General features: G+C 41.2%; 1 protein-coding gene across 3 annotated transcripts in view; it reads left to right on the top strand.

Moving 5' to 3' along the window:
* Window positions 1–17,515, top strand: part of RUNX2 (RUNX family transcription factor 2) — a gene marked incomplete at both ends in the record, with an annotated part of 209,389 nt that overhangs the window by 87,491 nt on the left and 104,383 nt on the right. For 2 of the 3 annotated variants that reach the window (XM_082664616.1, XM_082664617.1), the window contains 2 exons: window positions 8,563–8,719; window positions 14,458–14,562. In XM_082664616.1, the coding sequence (XP_082520742.1) occupies window positions 8,563–8,719; window positions 14,458–14,562 (262 nt within the window). The remainder of the gene's footprint in view (window positions 1–8,562; window positions 8,720–14,457; window positions 14,563–17,515) is intronic. The other variant, XM_082664618.1, reaches the window with a different exon arrangement.

The following is a 17,515-nucleotide window of genomic DNA, read 5'->3' as shown; positions in this document are numbered from 1 at the left end:
CCGGGCCCCTGACTCGGACGGCCTCCAAGGCTCCTACCTCGGTGGCTCTGACCCGAGGGACCCCCGTGTGGCCCTCTTCCTCCGGATCCCACAGCGGGCTCGGGGCTTAGTGACCCCGCGCAGATCCTTCCCTCTCCCACCTGTGCCCGTAGCCACCACTTCAGCCCTTGTCCCCTTTATCCGTTCATCACCCCTGGAGCCTTCCGGCCAACTTCCCGACCCACTCCTCTGAGCGGTCTCCCCTCCCCCAGGAGCCCCCAGGTGCCCACTCTCGGCGGCGCCGCCGGGACGTGCTCCACCCCGCCCCCACTCCCCAGGAGCGAGGATCCCCGGCGTTCTCCCCCGAGACTCCCGCGTCCCCTTCCCCGGCATCCCGGCCGGGCCCGCACCGCGGGCCGCCGCGCCGCCCCTCCCCGGAATTCCGCGCTCTTCCCTTCCCAACCGAACGCCCTCCGCCCGTCTCGGCGCCCCCTTCTCTGACCCGCTTGCGCCTCGGCGGCTCCGGCCCCTCCCGGACTCGGGGGCCGGTGTTGGTGGGGTGCCGGCGCCGGGCGTTTGCGCCCGGGGCGGGGCGCCGCGTGCCGGCTGCTGGCTGCGGCGCGTGGGCCGCATTATCAGTATCCGAGAGGGTCCCGGGCGAACCTAGGGACTCAGGGAGCCAGTGAGGGGCAGACAGGACGGGGGCGTTTTCTCCGTCTGCAGACCCGCGCCCCTTCCCGCTACCGGGAGGAAGGCGGGGCTGCAGGGGTCGCCGCGCGCCCGGAGGCGGGGGAGTCCGGGAGTCCCCGGCGCCGGACCCTCAAGTGCAAGGCGGCGCGGGCCAGTGGAGGGGGCGGGGGCTCCGGCCGCCTCTTCCACCCGGACCCGCTCCCCGCCTCACTGCGCCCGGGAGGGAGAAGGGAAACCTGTGAAATGCCTTCGGCTCGCCCGCCTTGAAAACTGAGGTGATATTGTGCGATTCGCCTTATTCTTACTTTTAAGGACTCAGACCCCAAAGGTCCCTCCCGTTTCTGAGAGGTCGTGGGAGGCTCGGGCCCGTGGCCTGGGCGCCGAGGGAGTGACTCCCGGGCTGGAGAGCGCCCTGCGCGCTCCTCGCGGCCTCCTCCGCCCTCCCGGCCCGTTAGTTTGAGGGCGGGTCTCAGCAGCCGGAGTCGCGGGCAGCGGCTCCGCAGGTTGAGGGTGTAGGGTCCGGAGTCTCTCCGTAAGGCAATCGGGATCCCTCGGGCAGCCCTCGTCCCCTCGCGGAGCCCGCAGGGCCGGGAGCGTCCCAGGTTGCTGGGGAGATGGGGTCCCGGGCCGTGCTCCCTCTCTGGACTAGGCGCCTGGGATGGAGGGGGCGGTGAGCCAGACAGGGACGAGAGCGCTCCCAGGAAGATGGTTCCGGCCCTGTTTAGCCTCTGAACCCGCGAAGGTGGGCCTGGGTCCCCTGGGTTCTGGGATTGTGGAGAGCAGGGTTAGCCAGGCCTTGGGGGGAGGGGGGGAAGAGAGGAATCCTGCCAGTTCCTCCCTTGTGGACCCTGGGGCCAAACTCCCACGGGCCACTGGCAGTTCCCGGTTGTTGACCACCCCCTCCCCACGCGCACCAATTCAGATTCCGTGCGTGGGTGGCGTGGAAAGAAAGAGGAGTCCAGGTCAGTTAGAGCTGGTTATCTCGTTATGTCTTGTATCAGAACAGAAATCGAACGAATTGTTATGGAAAGGGGATGTTGCATTCTGGGGCAAGTTTCATTTTGTAGCTGGCTCAAGAAATGTGTGTGTTTTAACCGTCCCATTTCTCCTTTTATAAACCACCCATTTTGTAGGTTAAGCTTTTCTTCCTTGAAATATGAAAAACTCAGAGTATAGGCGAATCGTAGAATTCGGATTTTCACGTGAGAGATATCTTTTACAATTCATCCTCCAAGGGCCCAGAATTTTCTAATTGGCCTTATGTGAGAGCGGAAATTTGCTTCCACGCCCCCCCTCAAACCCTTAAGACACAAACAAACAAACAAACAAAACACTTGATGAAAACAGCAAATAATACAAATAAATAGATATTTTATATATAAAATGCCACAAGTTAGGGTATGAAAAAATTAAGGATAGGTGCCTACATTTTTAAAAGATGTCATTTAGATGTCTGATGTTCTACATTCCGTTTGTCCTGCTAAACATGTTTAAGGTATAACTGTCTTGAACTATACTCTTACATATATGGTGCTGAATTGATTCTGAGCATTAATATTTTGGATAGAAAGGATGTTTTTGGCATAAAGATAGAATACAATTTAGTTAAAGCTATTCTCAGATAATTTGGCTATCTTCAGGTTTTCTCACTACCACCCTTTTAAAATTATTTTAAAAATAAATTGCTTTCTCTGCCATTCATCATATTTATTTTTAATTACAGATTGTTTACTTTTAACCAGTAAACGAGACCATAGATAACACACAGCCATATTAAACTGAATGTTTTAATTCATATTAATTGAAAGTTAAATTGAGTTAACCAAAAACTTGACTTTCATGTTTTCCCACCCCACTACCTGTGTTTAACAAAATTCAAATAGCGGGCGACAGCTGAGAGCCACTCAGTATAGAAGTTTTGTCTCTGTTGAAAACGCGTGTAGGTATTTGGAACATCCAGATTTTGACAATAATTTTTTTGTTTTCATCTGAATGTTAGTAAAAACAACCTCTTTTTACCTTACTTTCAAGATAAAAGCCTGTGAGCTGTAGACTTTCTAGACTCTTGCAACATAATCAAATACATGTGCAAAGAAGAAGTAATATGAAGAAGTCTCAGTTTTAAAAGTGGTGACAGCAATTTGGCTGCCATATTTAGAGCTGTGTACACAGTAAATTATAGTGTTGTTGGGTAGATAGCAGACAGGTAAATATATTTAACACAGGACTTAATTGTTGAGAAGTCTGGTATTCGAATCAATATAATATTTATTGAGCTCATATTTTATGTCCGTGACACTGAGCTCGGCAAGGTAGAGAATCAGAAATGCATTCAGTAGACTGTGTTGTGATACGTTAACTTAAAACAGCACTTCAGAATGATATTGGCAATGTATTGTATTAAGACATGTCATGTATTAGAGCTGTTCATCTGATCTTGTTTTAGGATTATACGAAAGTAGTTAATTCATTTATACTCTGACATGTAAAAGTGCAAAAACAACTTGTATACTTTAAAATACACCAAGCTGTTTATTAGCGTTATATTTTTAACAAAGTTCTGCAGTTTTGAAATGTTCAGTGCTCCCAGGTGTCAAGGAAATGGAAATAAATATTTTTAACCTTTCTCTCAGGTGTATCTCACTGAAAGCTTAAAATAGTTAAGGCATGCTATTAGAAGATCCCAGGCCCTTTCTGTCCTAGGTAATTGTAGTGATGAAAAAGCAATACGCAAATTCAGCTCATTAGTTAATGGTCAGGTAGAAATAGTGGAGAGAACATGTTAGCCCCGTATCCAGTAGCACCCTTGTAAGTTAGGGGTCTGTCAGCATTTCCACCCTGAAGCCTGGTGTTCAGGGTTCATAACTCAGCTGCTTTAAATAGCTTCAAGCTGAAACACTATGCAGAAAATTTAAGTCCAGATGTATATTTTAAAGCTAAAAGTAGTGTAAGACTATTGCACTGTTTTAAGTTAGCAAACGCTGGACTATCTATTTACCAGTATCATATGTTTTTCTGGCAATGTTAAAGAAAAAAAACACAGTTTTAGATATATGATCTATTGCTCATAGTTAATTCTGCATGTTTAATGATACCTTTCAGTATTTGTCATAAATAGGGTTTCAAAATGATGGAGCAATTCCTATTTGAAAATAATTTTTCAACGTCATTGGCCATTTTTCTCTTCATAAGCAAGTATGCAGCTAATAACTATTTGACATAATGAGTTGTAGTTCCTTACATGTTTAATGATCAGATTTTATGTTTGTGTCTTTTTGAATGTAATTTTACCTAAACAAACAGGTTATTAAACCTGTTAAAACTTTGCTAAACCTACTGTGAGTTGCTGTGCAAAATTATGTAAATCGTAATAGATCTCAAGTTATGTAAAGACAGACACGTTTTTGTGTTATGCCTTTAAATGCAATAAAAATAAAGTTAAAAATTTTAGGATTGAGTATATAAAACTTACTGGTAAGGTAATGGAAACAAATAATTTTAGATGGAAAATAAACACTCAGAAATTTTAGAAAACTTATATTTGAAAACAGGCATGGTAAAATATCGTTCATTATTTTCTCCCCATTGGCATTGCTGTTTGTATCCTTTCAAAATTCCAGAATATCCATTGTTAGATGATCTAAACCAGCTTGATACATGGCTCATAAGTTTCTGGCTTAAATTGAAGTAATTTCCATCAAATTTCTCTTTGACATGTATTTTAAAAATTATGAAATGATATTTTATATTGTATTTCCTCTTTTCTCTACAATTCAACCAGGTTTTTCTAAATTCTAAGTTAGATTCTAAGAAGTAACTAATATTTGTGAAACTTTTTGATAGTTAAAGTTATCTTTAAATAATTATCATAGAAATAAAACTTTTCCTTTTTGCAATTACTCCCTTACCTCTCTTTGTATTCCGAAGAAAGATTTGATAAGATTCTATCTTGAAAAATAATTATATTTCAGTTTTGCTGCAAGTGCAATGTGCCCAGTGATATTGGTCTGTAAGAGTAATTGATTAGCGAAGACTAGACTTCTGTACGTGGAAATGTCATAGGCAATTTAAATTTCCATATAATAAGACCACAAAAACAATTTTAAGGGCCTGAGTTAATTCTCTGTTGTTCCTCTTTCAGAGTAACTCACAGATTTAGTCGTAGGGAGTCTCATAAAAATTTTCAATAGCGTTTCTAGAGTTAAATATTCTTTTACTTTATTTTGCGCAAGCTCCGTATCATGTGATTTAAATGCTAGTTATAATGAGGTGTGCTAAATAAAGGAACTTCTTTCTCTATTCTAAAATGTCAGGACACAAAATTACTTCCCTCTTGCCCATGAAGTTTCTTGAATTTGTAGATTTTATATGTAAAAAGCACCTAGAAAAGTAACTGTCAAGTTTTCGTCACAAATTATTCTTTGCAGAACAACTTTTTGCATTGGGTAGTGTGGAAACAAATTTTAATGCGTGCTAACTCCTAACTAGTTAAAGGGCGATTTTTGACTACTCTCTACCCCTTAAAGTGTTTTCCATTGCTTGGGTTTGGTACAGATGAAATGTGTAAAAATTTCTTGATTCTTTTGGTTTTCTTTTAGATAAACACAGTCGAGAATCTACAAGGGAAACTTTTTAGCTTCAGAGATCTACTTTTTGTTTAAACCCTCAGACATATAATTACACTTCTGATTGATATAAAGTCACATACATTACTTCTTATCCCCCCTTTTTTCCTCAGAAAAACATTAGGCAATCTGCTTTGGTAGAGTGAATAGCAGAAAGAACCAATATATTTAGCCATTAAAATAGAATTCAGCCATAACAGGAAAAGTTGTCACTATATCTTGTTAGTTAGCAATTTTTTTTTTCCGGGCCAAGTTGTAAGCCTCATAGAAGACTCACACATTTTGTGATGACCTATTTGTTTTGTTATTAAATGTAATGCATAAAACATACCAATATTTAATATTTAATTATACTGCTTAAGCAAAGAAAAATGGATTTATGTATTTCACGCTTAGGGATCTTTTCTTTTGTATTTTCCCATATTGAATCAATTTTCCTTTTCTTCTAACTAAAAAAAATCCATTATGTTAAAAATATGCAGTAAAATAATAATGTCCCAGAGCTCTTAAAAATCTTTATATTGGGACAGATTTCTTCACTTTTTTTAGATGAAATTTAGCCAGCCTGGAGTGAAACCCATCAGCAGTCCTCCTGTATCTCTCAACAACACCAAAAAACATCTCAGGACATGAAGTAAAGAATTACATATTCAATTGAACCCTTTAAGGAAGCTTATAAGTAAAAGCCTGTGTTTAGCACACAGCTGACTTGGAACAGAAGTTAGCCTGCTCATCTTACAAAAAGTACATGATTATAATCGTACTCTATACTTATATAGTATCTTCTACATTTTACAGACTTTGAAAAAACGATTTCCAATTTATATTGGAAAACGGTAGTTTCAGGAGATGAAGTTACTTGAGATCATAGCAGATGTGTAACAGAGGTGGGGGAGAAGTGGGGCCTCTTGATTTTTGGTGCATTAATTCTCTTCTAAACAGTACAACTTTTCTACCTTCATTAGTGCACTTACTGGTTCCATATTTACTTTGACATAGAAAGCCTCACAGCAGGTGTTAAAACACAATATGCTGAGCGTAAAAAATGTCAAACATTCAGATGAATACTGGCAGACAGTCAGTTTTTTCAGTATTTCAGTATTTTTCAAATGTGCACATTTTTGGCCTTGTGAATTCAAAAAGTTGAAAAGTACATTGCCCCTATCAGGGGTGTACAGCGTTACCTGTGTTCAGCAGCCACTTGAGGCCCTAGGTCAAGTATGCAGGAAGGAAGTCATGTTCTCAAGGGATTTACCCTTGACCTGGGAGACTTCTCAGATTGAATAGAGTAACCGTATATTCCGGGTAAAGGATAGTGGGCATGAGTCCCTCTCTTCTGGGATGGAAAAAGTTGTCAGAAAACTGGTTTGGAGCAAGGGCATATTGCTGCTAGCTGGGGATGCTGACTCAACCTTTAACTGGTTCTCTCATGGACTGTTGGCAGTGAGAAGTGGTGCTCTTTGTGGAGCTCTTTCATTTATTTATTTCAAAAATATTTATCAAACACTTACTCTGTGCCAGGCACTGTTTTGGGAGCTGGGTGTATAGTGGTGAACAAGACAGATGAAGGCCCTTGCCTTGTGTAATTTCTAGTCTAATATAATCTGGGCTCCTAAGAGGGAGTCTCATAGCTTTGGGCTAGCATATCAAGGAGCAGATGGGTCATTCCTATACATACTTTGAAATGAGGATCATTTGAGTCCAGTGGGATGCTCAGGAAGTGGTTTCTGTAATTTAAGGACGGCTTTAAGGTTTTAAACTGAATAACAAAGTGCTAAAGAAGGAATGGAACAGCCTAAGAGAACAGTAAGGGTGAAAAAAATATTGACACGTTTGTTTGTTTGGTTGTTTCTCTGGCTTGAGCAGAGGGTATAGTGGAGGGGTGCTAGGGTAGGGTTCAAGGGTGAGGGAAATGCAGCTCTAAAGCGTAGTGATAATGTCTGTTTCATCACATTGTAAAGAATCTGCTTTAATGAGAGTTACGTACAAATTGTATTGGGAGCATGGAATTAAATGCTTTGGTTTGCCTTATGGACATCTTGACAAAAGAGGGAGTAGCAGAAGGATGAGGGTAATATTTGCCAGACAGGCAAGCACACATGGATATTGTCATTGGAGGGTAGTGGGGCTACTGTAGCCAGAGCTGTGGCTTAGTCACCACATGGGCATCTGGAAGCCGAACGAGCAAGAGATGGAACTCATCTGAATATTATAGGATCCTGGAAGTTAGTTGAGAGAAAAGATGTTATCAAGGAGCAAGGCCTTAATTCATGGATTAAGAATAGTTGTGTTTTATATATGACAGCAAAGACTCTGCACCGGCCTTCCCTTCCGGGCTCCATGTTAATCAGAGGCACCAATTTGCAAGTTAGCCGACCCTGGAGTGTGATCCATGCCTTGCAGCAGTGAAAATGTTTATTAGACTGAAAGACTGATTATTCTGGATCCTGACTTGCCCAAGTTAATCGGCTGCAGGTTAATTGTTGAAGATTAAGGAGGCAAGCGTGTCATTCCAAGATGGCAGATGGGACAAGACACAAGTTTGGCTACGGGTGTATTTTCTGTCTATACCAGTCATTTGTCGGTGGTCATTTTCAGCCTCTTATATATCTTTATCCTGTACCTAGACTTGAGGCTTCTTGATGGCTTTGTATATTCCATGGGTCCCACTGCAGAGTGGGCGTTCCGTAGTTCTTTGCAGTGTGATTGAAAGCTGAATATCTAGCTCAAAGTAAGGAGGTGAAATGTAGTTCTGGATACCACACTACATTTAGTCTTCCCCGTAGTCAGTAACTGTAAGGTTTCCCCTAAATATCTTCTCCCATAAAGCTGACCAGACTTCCTTTTTTTTTTTTTTTTGGCCTGTGATCTGGATGAGACCACACCTCAGGGCGCTCCAGGCTGCAGACAGGCGGTGCCTTACTATGTACGATGCAATCTGCAGATGGGCCATCAGCTTTCCTTCTGTGGCATAATTCCTATGGACAACTTAACATGGGGATTTAATAAAAATGTACATGCATTCTGTGAAGAATCCAACAACAAATGAAGGAAACTTTTGCCTGCCTTTGGAATGGGTGGACCCTGAAACACTGGTCTCTTTGAAGTGGCATCCGAACGCATATGCAGATGCCTCATTCCTGTCTGCCATTACGGGACTAGAGCACTAAGTCCTGATAAGATGCATCATTTACCATGAGACTGTATTCTCAGTGTTTAAGCTTTTCTGATGTGCCATTATTGTTGCTGTGTTTCCTGTTTTATGTAGGTGGTAGCCCTCGGAGAGGTACCAGATGGGACTGTGGTTACCGTCATGGCGGGTAATGATGAAAATTATTCTGCTGAGCTCCGAAATGCCTCTGCTGTTATGAAAAACCAAGTAGCAAGGTTCAACGATCTGAGATTTGTGGGCCGGAGTGGACGAGGTAGGTCTCTGATTTTTAATATGGATAATGGAATAAACACATTAGGATCCTCTGATGAAATGTAGGCCTGTCTGTATTCAAATCAGTACCTTCTACTGAATAGAATTACTAAAGGTTTTCTTTAAATACGTCCAGATGAGGTTGAGTGTTTTAGTGAGTACTCAGGCCTTTTTCATTTGTTTTATGATATTGAAAATTCAAACAGTGTTTTCAGAAGAACCAGTTCCTAATTTCACTGGGTGTGAGCATATAAGGTGGAGGGAGGAACAGTTGGAGGTTCAAGTTCTGAGTTACAGGAGCCAAGTAACAGTACATTCAGTGGCAAAGGGCAAAGAAAAGGGAATGCATTGGATCAATTTCCTGATAATATCAGTTTTGCTCGAAGTTGTAGCAAGGACAGCAAGCATAATGCTCTTCACTTATCACATATGTTTCCTCTGTAGGATTTAATTTACTTCTATAAGAACCTATTTAAAAATCATGGTTTTTTACAGAAGGCTTTTCATTCGAATAAGTGAATAAGGTGTTACTTATGTTAGTATGACTGTGTAGATGAAAGATCAGGACTCTAAATATTCGTACATTATTTAAGAGTTTCCACCATCCACACCCCCATTCAACTATTAGGAATCCATCAAAAGATCATAAAACAGAAAATAATCCCTTTTAGGGTTTTTATAGCTGTTTTATAAATGCGGTTAATGTTCTTAAAAAAGTCTCAGAGAAAACCAATATTTGGCTTTTATTTACTTATTCTATAGAGAGACTTTTAATCGTCATTCATTAGAAGCATTATGTTCCTTTATTTATTGATTGAATCTAATATTTCCATGTTAAGTATTTCGATGAGAAGAGAGAAAATAGACCACTTTCGGACTGGGGTGAAATAAATTATAAAGACCTATGGGGTGACTTCAACCCAGGTTTGAATTAGGAAATAAGCATCAATTTTTAAACCATGTCCAATAATTGCCCTTTAGTTTGGATCAGATGTCAAATTATTACCATTGTAAAAACTTGATAAGGGAAGTTCAGGCAAGGCTGTTTCCGATGAGTAGTTTTAGTGTACTTTCTAGGAACAGGGCCAAGAAGTTGTACTTTTTAACTTAAAAAAAAAATGATGCATGCTAATGAGATACTGTTACTGACAGGTTTGAAATAAAATGAGGCTCAGAGCCTCTGGTAGAATCAAAACTCAAGGGGTTATCTCAGCATCAGGTTTAGTTCACTTTCATTAAAAGAAAAAAAAAGACGCATTCTGTCTCACTGTTGACTGATGAGGTGTGAAGTGTGTATGTGTGTGTATTCATTTTTTTTTCTCAGTTACTGGTGCAGGTCCACAGTACAATTAAAATTTCTTTTTTCTAGTAAGAATCAAGAAAAATTTGAACACGATGATGTACCTGTATGCTCTGAGTTGCATCTTTCTCCTTATGTAATATTACTTTGTTTTGAACTAGAGAATGCATTTTAGTATTTAAAAGACTGGGCGCTATACTTCATTTTACAGATAAAAACTAGTGTTTTCATTTATCTTGCTTTTGTATTGTATAGATGCTCTATAACTTTTCTCTGATCAATTTGAGTAGAAACTATGGCAAAGTGATAGTGTACTTTGTAAACCCTCAACATATTTATTTAAGAAACTTCAAAGAGAAACAAAGGGTGTGCACTGTTTTACTATATTGGCTTTCTGAGTTTTGGCTGGTTTCCCAAATAGCAATTTTTATATTTAAAAAAAAAAAGACAGACTTAACTGCTTGCAGACTTTTCACGCATGGAAGATGAAGAAAGCTTCTTTTGATGAAGTGTAATTATGTCCAAACAGAGCTGACCCCCTCCCCCTATATTTCTTATGATCTTAACTGAAGAAAGTAGGATTTTTCCTTTGAAGCAGCCGGGACTTGGTGGAGGATCTGAAATGCTACAGTTTGCTGCCAGAGGCAGGATGGAGAAATTGGTCCAGACTTGTCTTCGAGACTTAGATTGGGGGTGGGGGGAGCGGGTGGAGAGAGAAAGAAAAATTGATTTATCACTAATAATAGATTTTTATATCATGACATTAACATTATATGAAAGGAAACAGTAATATCAAGCTGAAATGAAGAGGAAAAAAGGACAGAGAATACTGACAAGAGATACCACTCTTTGAAAAAAAAAATGGGTCAGTTCTTCAGTGGCAGGAAACCCTTTAACCTGCCCGTGTACCTGACCTGCTTTCTAACAGACTTTTTCCAGCTTCCTCTTTGATTTTCACACTTCTACATTTCTCTCAGGTTTTTAAGTGTGGGTCAACGTGCTGCTACCATTGTATTTTTTCCCCAGCTATTTAAATTTTCTATTTCAGTAGCATTAAAAAATAAAAAAACACCAAGTTCCTCAAATGGTACAATTTTTTTCACTGGTAGAAATATAAACTCTCAGAAATTGCAAAGCAGTTTTTGATTTATAAGGGAGTCACATCACTATTTACTCTGGCATTATGGGTTATCCAGTGACCACAACTTTTATGAAGTACTTTGGAATAAAAGTAGAGCATCGGTGAAACTTGCATTAAGTGAGGAGTGGCTTATATTTTTAAATTGTCTTTTCCTTTTTTCTCCTTTATATTTTAAACAGAAGTATTTAAAGTGACTTTGGTCCTTACGTTTTCTTGGTGTGTTTCCTCGCTTTTGGCATCAAGCATGTTGCTTTTAATTTACAAGCACTTCTAAGCACCTGCAGTGTACAGAGCATAGTACTTGTCAATTTAGGATACAATCCCTGCTTATAATCTTAACTTTCCCGACAATTTCTGACAGCCCCTTGGGCTAGGTTGGAATTGTCTTTCAATGACAGTTCCTATGTGTATCTCAGAAAATATATGACTTGAGGACACACTGCAGAACTAGTTCCTAGATGAAGCCAAGGATGCTACAATTAGTTGTCTTAAGAGCCTGCATTTTTATCGCTTATTATGGAAAGTAATAAACAATGGGATTTGGAATTTTTTTTTTAATTTAAGGAAGTCATGAATATACATATAAACATTTGACTTACGAAATGTATCACTGTTTATAGGGGGAAGAACAAATTACCTAGTTGGGTGGAAGTTTCTTGAACGTTACGTTCATGTTCCTTCTGAAGGGGCAATGAGAAGTGGAAGGAACCTCCTTGGTTTTTGTTTTAGTTGTTAAAGTACGTCTTGATCCTTAGGATTGGATTTTAGGAGACCGCCGTCGGACTCAAATACTTGTTTCCTTTCCCCCAAACCCACCTCTTTTTAAAAGAGGTCTTTATAGAAAACTGGTTCTGTTTTGAACATTTAGATGCTTTATCTTGGAGGGTGAATTTTATATTTGGCTTTTGTTCCTACCTAAGGTGTTCCTCTGAATTTGGGAGAAGCATCGATGCCTTTTAATATCCTAAGTGCGTTGTAAAAGTCTCAAACAGCAATACTGTTAGAACCGGTTTATATAAACTCATGGGCAGTGTCTCTAGCAGGTTATTTAGGGTCATTAAGGACAATTGAGATGCGTACATCCTTGATTTATGAAGATTTGTGCCACAGATGACAAGTGTCTTCCAAGCACTGCCCTCAAAGCCACTGTTAGAAATGCGATCCTGACTCACAGACGGTTGATCCAACCCAGAAGGGATCTTTTTACGGTTTCATGCAAATTAACTTTCAATCTAGGGGTTCAGCCCATTCACTCCTCCAGAACTTCCCATTGTTTTAAGGTCCTGATCTGAATCCAGTGGCCTCCTGTTCAACGTTCTAATCTCCATTTCTGTAGACTTTCAGTTTTCTGTGACTAGTTTAGACTCCTGGCTGCCTTATTCTTCTGGTTAGTCTTAATGTTTATAATAAATCCTCTGTTCCCCAAGCAGACAATTAAATTACTTAAATCCATGTAACATTCAATATATAATAATGAAATACGATATATCAGTGACACTTTAAGAATAGATGATTTCATCATTCTGGCTGACATACTACATTACTAGATTTATATTTGCTTCTTGGTCTGATAGAGCTATTTGGGACACATGTCACAATAAATTACCTATTAATTTCTAAAAATGTTCTCTGACAAAGTTAAAAGGAAGAGCATTAATTTTAGGGTCTGGAAGACCTGGGTTCAGGTTCTGATTTTTTCCACTTATTAGTTGTGTGGTTAAATTACCAATACTCTCTCTGGGCTTCGGTTTCCTCATTTGTGAAGTGGGGGTGATAAACCTTACTGGGTAGTATTAAATGAGATAATGTCTATGAAGCGACTGGCACTTAATAGGTTTCTAATCAATATTCATTTTCCCTGTACCCCCTCCCCCTGCATCTCTCTCTCTCCTATTTTTTTTTTTTCTCGGCCAAAGTATAGCCAAAGAGACTTAAAGCTATATATACAGAGTAACAAATGATATGTGTCTTAAACATTTTTTAGGAACTTACGTGGTCTGGGTTGAAAAGAAAACCCATTCACTAGACTTGACAGCCAAAGACCTGTTCCACATTAAGCCCTGTATATAACCTGTTCCATATTAAGCTTTGAAAAGATTGCATTAAACTTTGCATTGCTACATATTGTTTAAGATTTGTGTTTTGATTTCATAGCCTCTGCTTTCAGTAAAGGGAAAAACAGTCTCTGACCAAAAAACAAAGCAAAACGAAATGAGCTTTTTAAAGATCTGTCCCAGGAGCAGGCTAAATGAATGCTCTGGCCTGAGATTGCTGAATGTTTTATTGAGTCACTGCTTCACGCCCACCTCTTCCTGTCTTGTAACAGTTTGCAGTTTTGACTATCTGACATGACTAACCGTTGCAAATCTAACTGATTACAACTGTCAGTGAGTCTGGGTAACAGAGTCTGGTATCTTCTTCTGGAGAAAGCAAACATCCAAATCTGCTCCTAAACTCCCCCCACATCACCCCCCCCCACCCCGCGCCGTCTTCCCCCCAACCTCTGTTCATCACCTTTAGTTCATTAATTGGAAACATCAGATGTAATATTTCGATGAAGTACACCCTCCTCTAAAAGCAAGTATTCATATTTACATTGGGAGGTGTCATGTATATTTAGCCAAAAATAAGTCACTGTCAGGGAGTCATTTCAAGATTGCTGCTGAGTGAGGATGTATGTTAAGGAAGGGGTGGGCAGGGAGGAAAAAAACTTTGTTCCAGTAATGATGAAATCATCATACCACAGGCACATTAAGGCCAGGACGGGAGACACTGGCTCCTGTTAAAATGATTCCCATAAGAACCTTCCTCTTTCATCTTCTCACTGTAGTGCAGTTAAGCAAATGAAATGCTAAAGCCATGTGAAGTCAATAGCATAATCAACAGTGATTTACTATTGTTCTCTCACGGGGTCATGACCTAATCCTAAATAAAGACTTCTAAAATTTTCTGCTTGGATGTGTTCCTGATGTTGGAGAAAACTGAAGGGAAAGAGAACCCTCTTCAAGAGGTCCAGTTTTTGTTTTCATTACGGCTCTCGCTACTGAACCGCTGTTTGGAATTGGAGCCTCCTTGCACAGGACTGCCGTGAAGATGATGATCTTAGCACTCAGTGAGCCTGGCAACTCCCTGAGGTGGCCATCAGAGGGTTTCTCATTAGAATAAGGAGTCCTGACCCTTGTTGTTTTGTTCCCTCTTCAGCGATGCTTAAATGCAGTTTGGACATCTGTACTGCTATTTTTGTCATCAGTACTGTCTTTTTATATTCACTGTTGATTTTCCCCTTTTCTATCTGCAGGCAAGAGTTTCACCTTGACCATAACTGTCTTCACAAATCCTCCTCAAGTCGCCACCTACCACAGAGCTATTAAAGTTACAGTGGATGGACCCCGGGAACCCAGAAGTAAGTGCTTGCCTTCCTACTGGAAATGGGAATAGAGTTTACAGAGACCCTGTGAGGAATTTATCCCAAATAAGTTAGTGCTACTTTCACATAGTTTCTTTGCCAAGTTTGCTATCTGCATATCTTTTTATGAGGGACAATTAGGAGAACTTCACAGTTAGTAGAAAATCAAATTACACTTTTCACCTTTGCCGCAAAATTGCTAAGCCCTACATAACTGTGACTTTCCGTCGCTGTAATTTTTTACTAAAAATTCTGTTCATCCACTGGGCACAATAGACAAGGCAGAACAGATCCACGAGAGCTGAGGAAGAAAACAATACATTGAAAAATCCTGAGCTTAGTCAAAAAGCATTTGCGTGTGTTTCCCATGGTCTAAGAATGTGTTTTAACTTTTTACACTCAGTTCCCTTTATAAAGAGCACACCGCCTAATTACAAAGAATTTATTTGCAAAGGATAACTTGCTTGATTGTTACAACACTGTTGTTTGGTCTTGTCCTAGTAATTGCCACAGGTAGTTTCTTTAACAGAGTCAGGCCAGGTTTAAATCCACCTTGATTTATTTGTCTCCTGAGACATCTAGAAGGTTGAACCAGCATCATTTTAAGGCAGTGCACACGATCCATTTGGGCTAATATCATTTTCCTCCTGAACCTAAATTAAAACAGGTTTGCCTTCCCTGCCCCGCCCCCATAACTAATTTGAACATACTCACCAGAGCAGTATTTAAATATATTTAAGGATTAAAGACTATTTGATATATACAACATTAAAAATTCTATGCCAGTGGAAACATCATACAGAACTCTGCCTTTGATGAGTGAATTCATCGGAGGCCTAGCCGTTGTGTTTGGAGAGTTTAATTTGGTTTGTGGTGGAGGGACAGCTGGCAGAAATATTTGTTATATGACAATACACCTACCTGGGCAGTGAGAGTGGCATAGCTCTTCTTCCCCTAAAACCGAGAGCAAAGGGCTGGTGAAGTTTTGCCTCTACCCCTGGCAGCCTGTCCTTGAGCGGTGGGAACACGTGTTGCCTTCCGCTCCTCTGGCCGCTGTTTCATCTCACGAAGGCTGACTGCTTGCCTGAACTAGGGAGGTTTCCTGCCTCAAAAGCCAGTCTTTGAGGTTTTTCTTTTCTCCGCCTTTCATGTGTATGGCGTTCTTCTAGATTTTCCAACGTTGGGAGTGCTGGACCTGTCTGCTCAGTTTGAGAATGTCCCATTAGGCTGTGGCCACACACACGTCTCTGGTCGCCCCAAGTCTCTGGTTGTCAGGGCTAGTGGTCATGCAGTGCAGGTGAATCGATCAGCGCAGGGCCGTCTGGCCTGGTTTGGGGTTTTGCCTGACTTTTCTGGACTGCCATCCATCTGGGACGATGCCTTAGGATGGAAGACATCTTCTAGCATTTAATCTAATTAGCCCCTGCGTTCCTGGAAAGGCAGGGACATCCCTCTTAGTAATGCATAAAGCAGGATGGTAGTCTTTTAACATTTAACACGACTAATACTTGTCTTGTAAAGATGTTTCCTGCTGATCTCAGCTGCTTTTCTCAGTTCTTGGAAAAACCATCATTGTGTGTGTGTATATGTTTGTGTGCGTGTGTGTGTCCAGATGTTCACGGGTTGGTGCTCAGAGTTGATGGTTGGGAGAGGAAGCGGGGAAAGGTGGGTGCTGCCTCATTCTGAAAGTGGTGACAAAAGGGAGGAACAATAGCTTTGGGAAAGTCACTTCTCTTTCAAGCGAGGGTAGTATTACCTCATTCCCAAGAGGTTGTTGGAAGAATTAATAGTTGCTAGGTTCACTGCCCTGTGAAGGCAGAGAAGTGCTCTGAAAGCAATGAGGGTCACGGGTGGAGGGGGCGGCTGGTACTTGTGTGACCTGGGTGCTGCTGAGGGTGGGAGGGGGAAGCAGATACAGAAGTCGAGTGGCAGACCATCACCCTAGGTCAGCCTCAGTAACATTGCTCATGATCCAGAAATATCTGTGGAAATGTGATGTCATTTGTCTGACATCACGAGGTGACTGGTCAAACTCAGTGTCTGGATGTAACGAAGGGTCTGGTATCAGTAACATTTTAATCCTACAACCTGGGTTCTCTGTACTGGATTATTTCCTTCTGCCCTGCTCTTGGCCATCTGGGCACTGAATGTTTGTAAGTATAGCTCTCATCTCAATATTGTTCTTTAATTTTGAGACTCCCAGGTGTGGAAAATGCCCAGGATTTTCAACTTCCTTCAACTGTGAGTATGATAGGATTTTGACTGGTTTTCGTGTATGTGATGGTAAATGGAGAATCCTCTAGAACATGGGTTGGCAAACTTTTTCTATAAAGTGCCAGATAGTAAATGATTTCAACCCTTTGGGCCATACGATCTCTGTCACAGGTACTCAGCTCTGTCAATGTAACTCAAAAGCAGCCTTCGGGCTTCCCTGGTGGCGCAGTGGTTGAGAGTCCGCCTGCCGATGCAGGGGACACGGGTTCGTGCCCCGGTCCGGGAAGATCCCACATGCCGCGGAGCGGCTGGACCCGTGAGCCATGGCCGCTGAGCCTGTGCATCCGGGGCCTGTGCTCTGCAACGGGAGAGGCCACAACAGTGAGAGGCCCATGTACCGCAGAAAAAAAAAAAAAAAAAAAGCAGCCTTCACCAATACATAAATGGATGGTTATGGCTGTGTTTCAATAAAACTTTACTTACAAAAACAGGTGGTGGGTGAGATTTGACACACAAGTTGTGGTTTGCCAATCACTGCTCTAGACTTCAAAGTGGCTTATTTTTTCGACCGTTAACAGAGAAGGACTTCAGAAAAAGGCTTTCCTCAGGGGAGAAAAAAAGACAATGAATGCAATTGTTTTAGCATCTTCTCCCACAAAATTTTAATTCTTTAAGTAGTGGTTGTCATCGAAAGAATGTACACCTGTTTATTGCTGCAGTGATTTGAAGGGGTTGA

This window comes from Grampus griseus (genome assembly GCF_964374135.1).
Source record: "Grampus griseus genome assembly, chromosome: 10".
NCBI lineage: Eukaryota > Metazoa > Chordata > Mammalia > Artiodactyla > Delphinidae > Grampus > Grampus griseus.
Note: the sequence above shows the minus strand (reverse complement) of the source record. Positions and strands in the feature narration are given on the sequence as shown.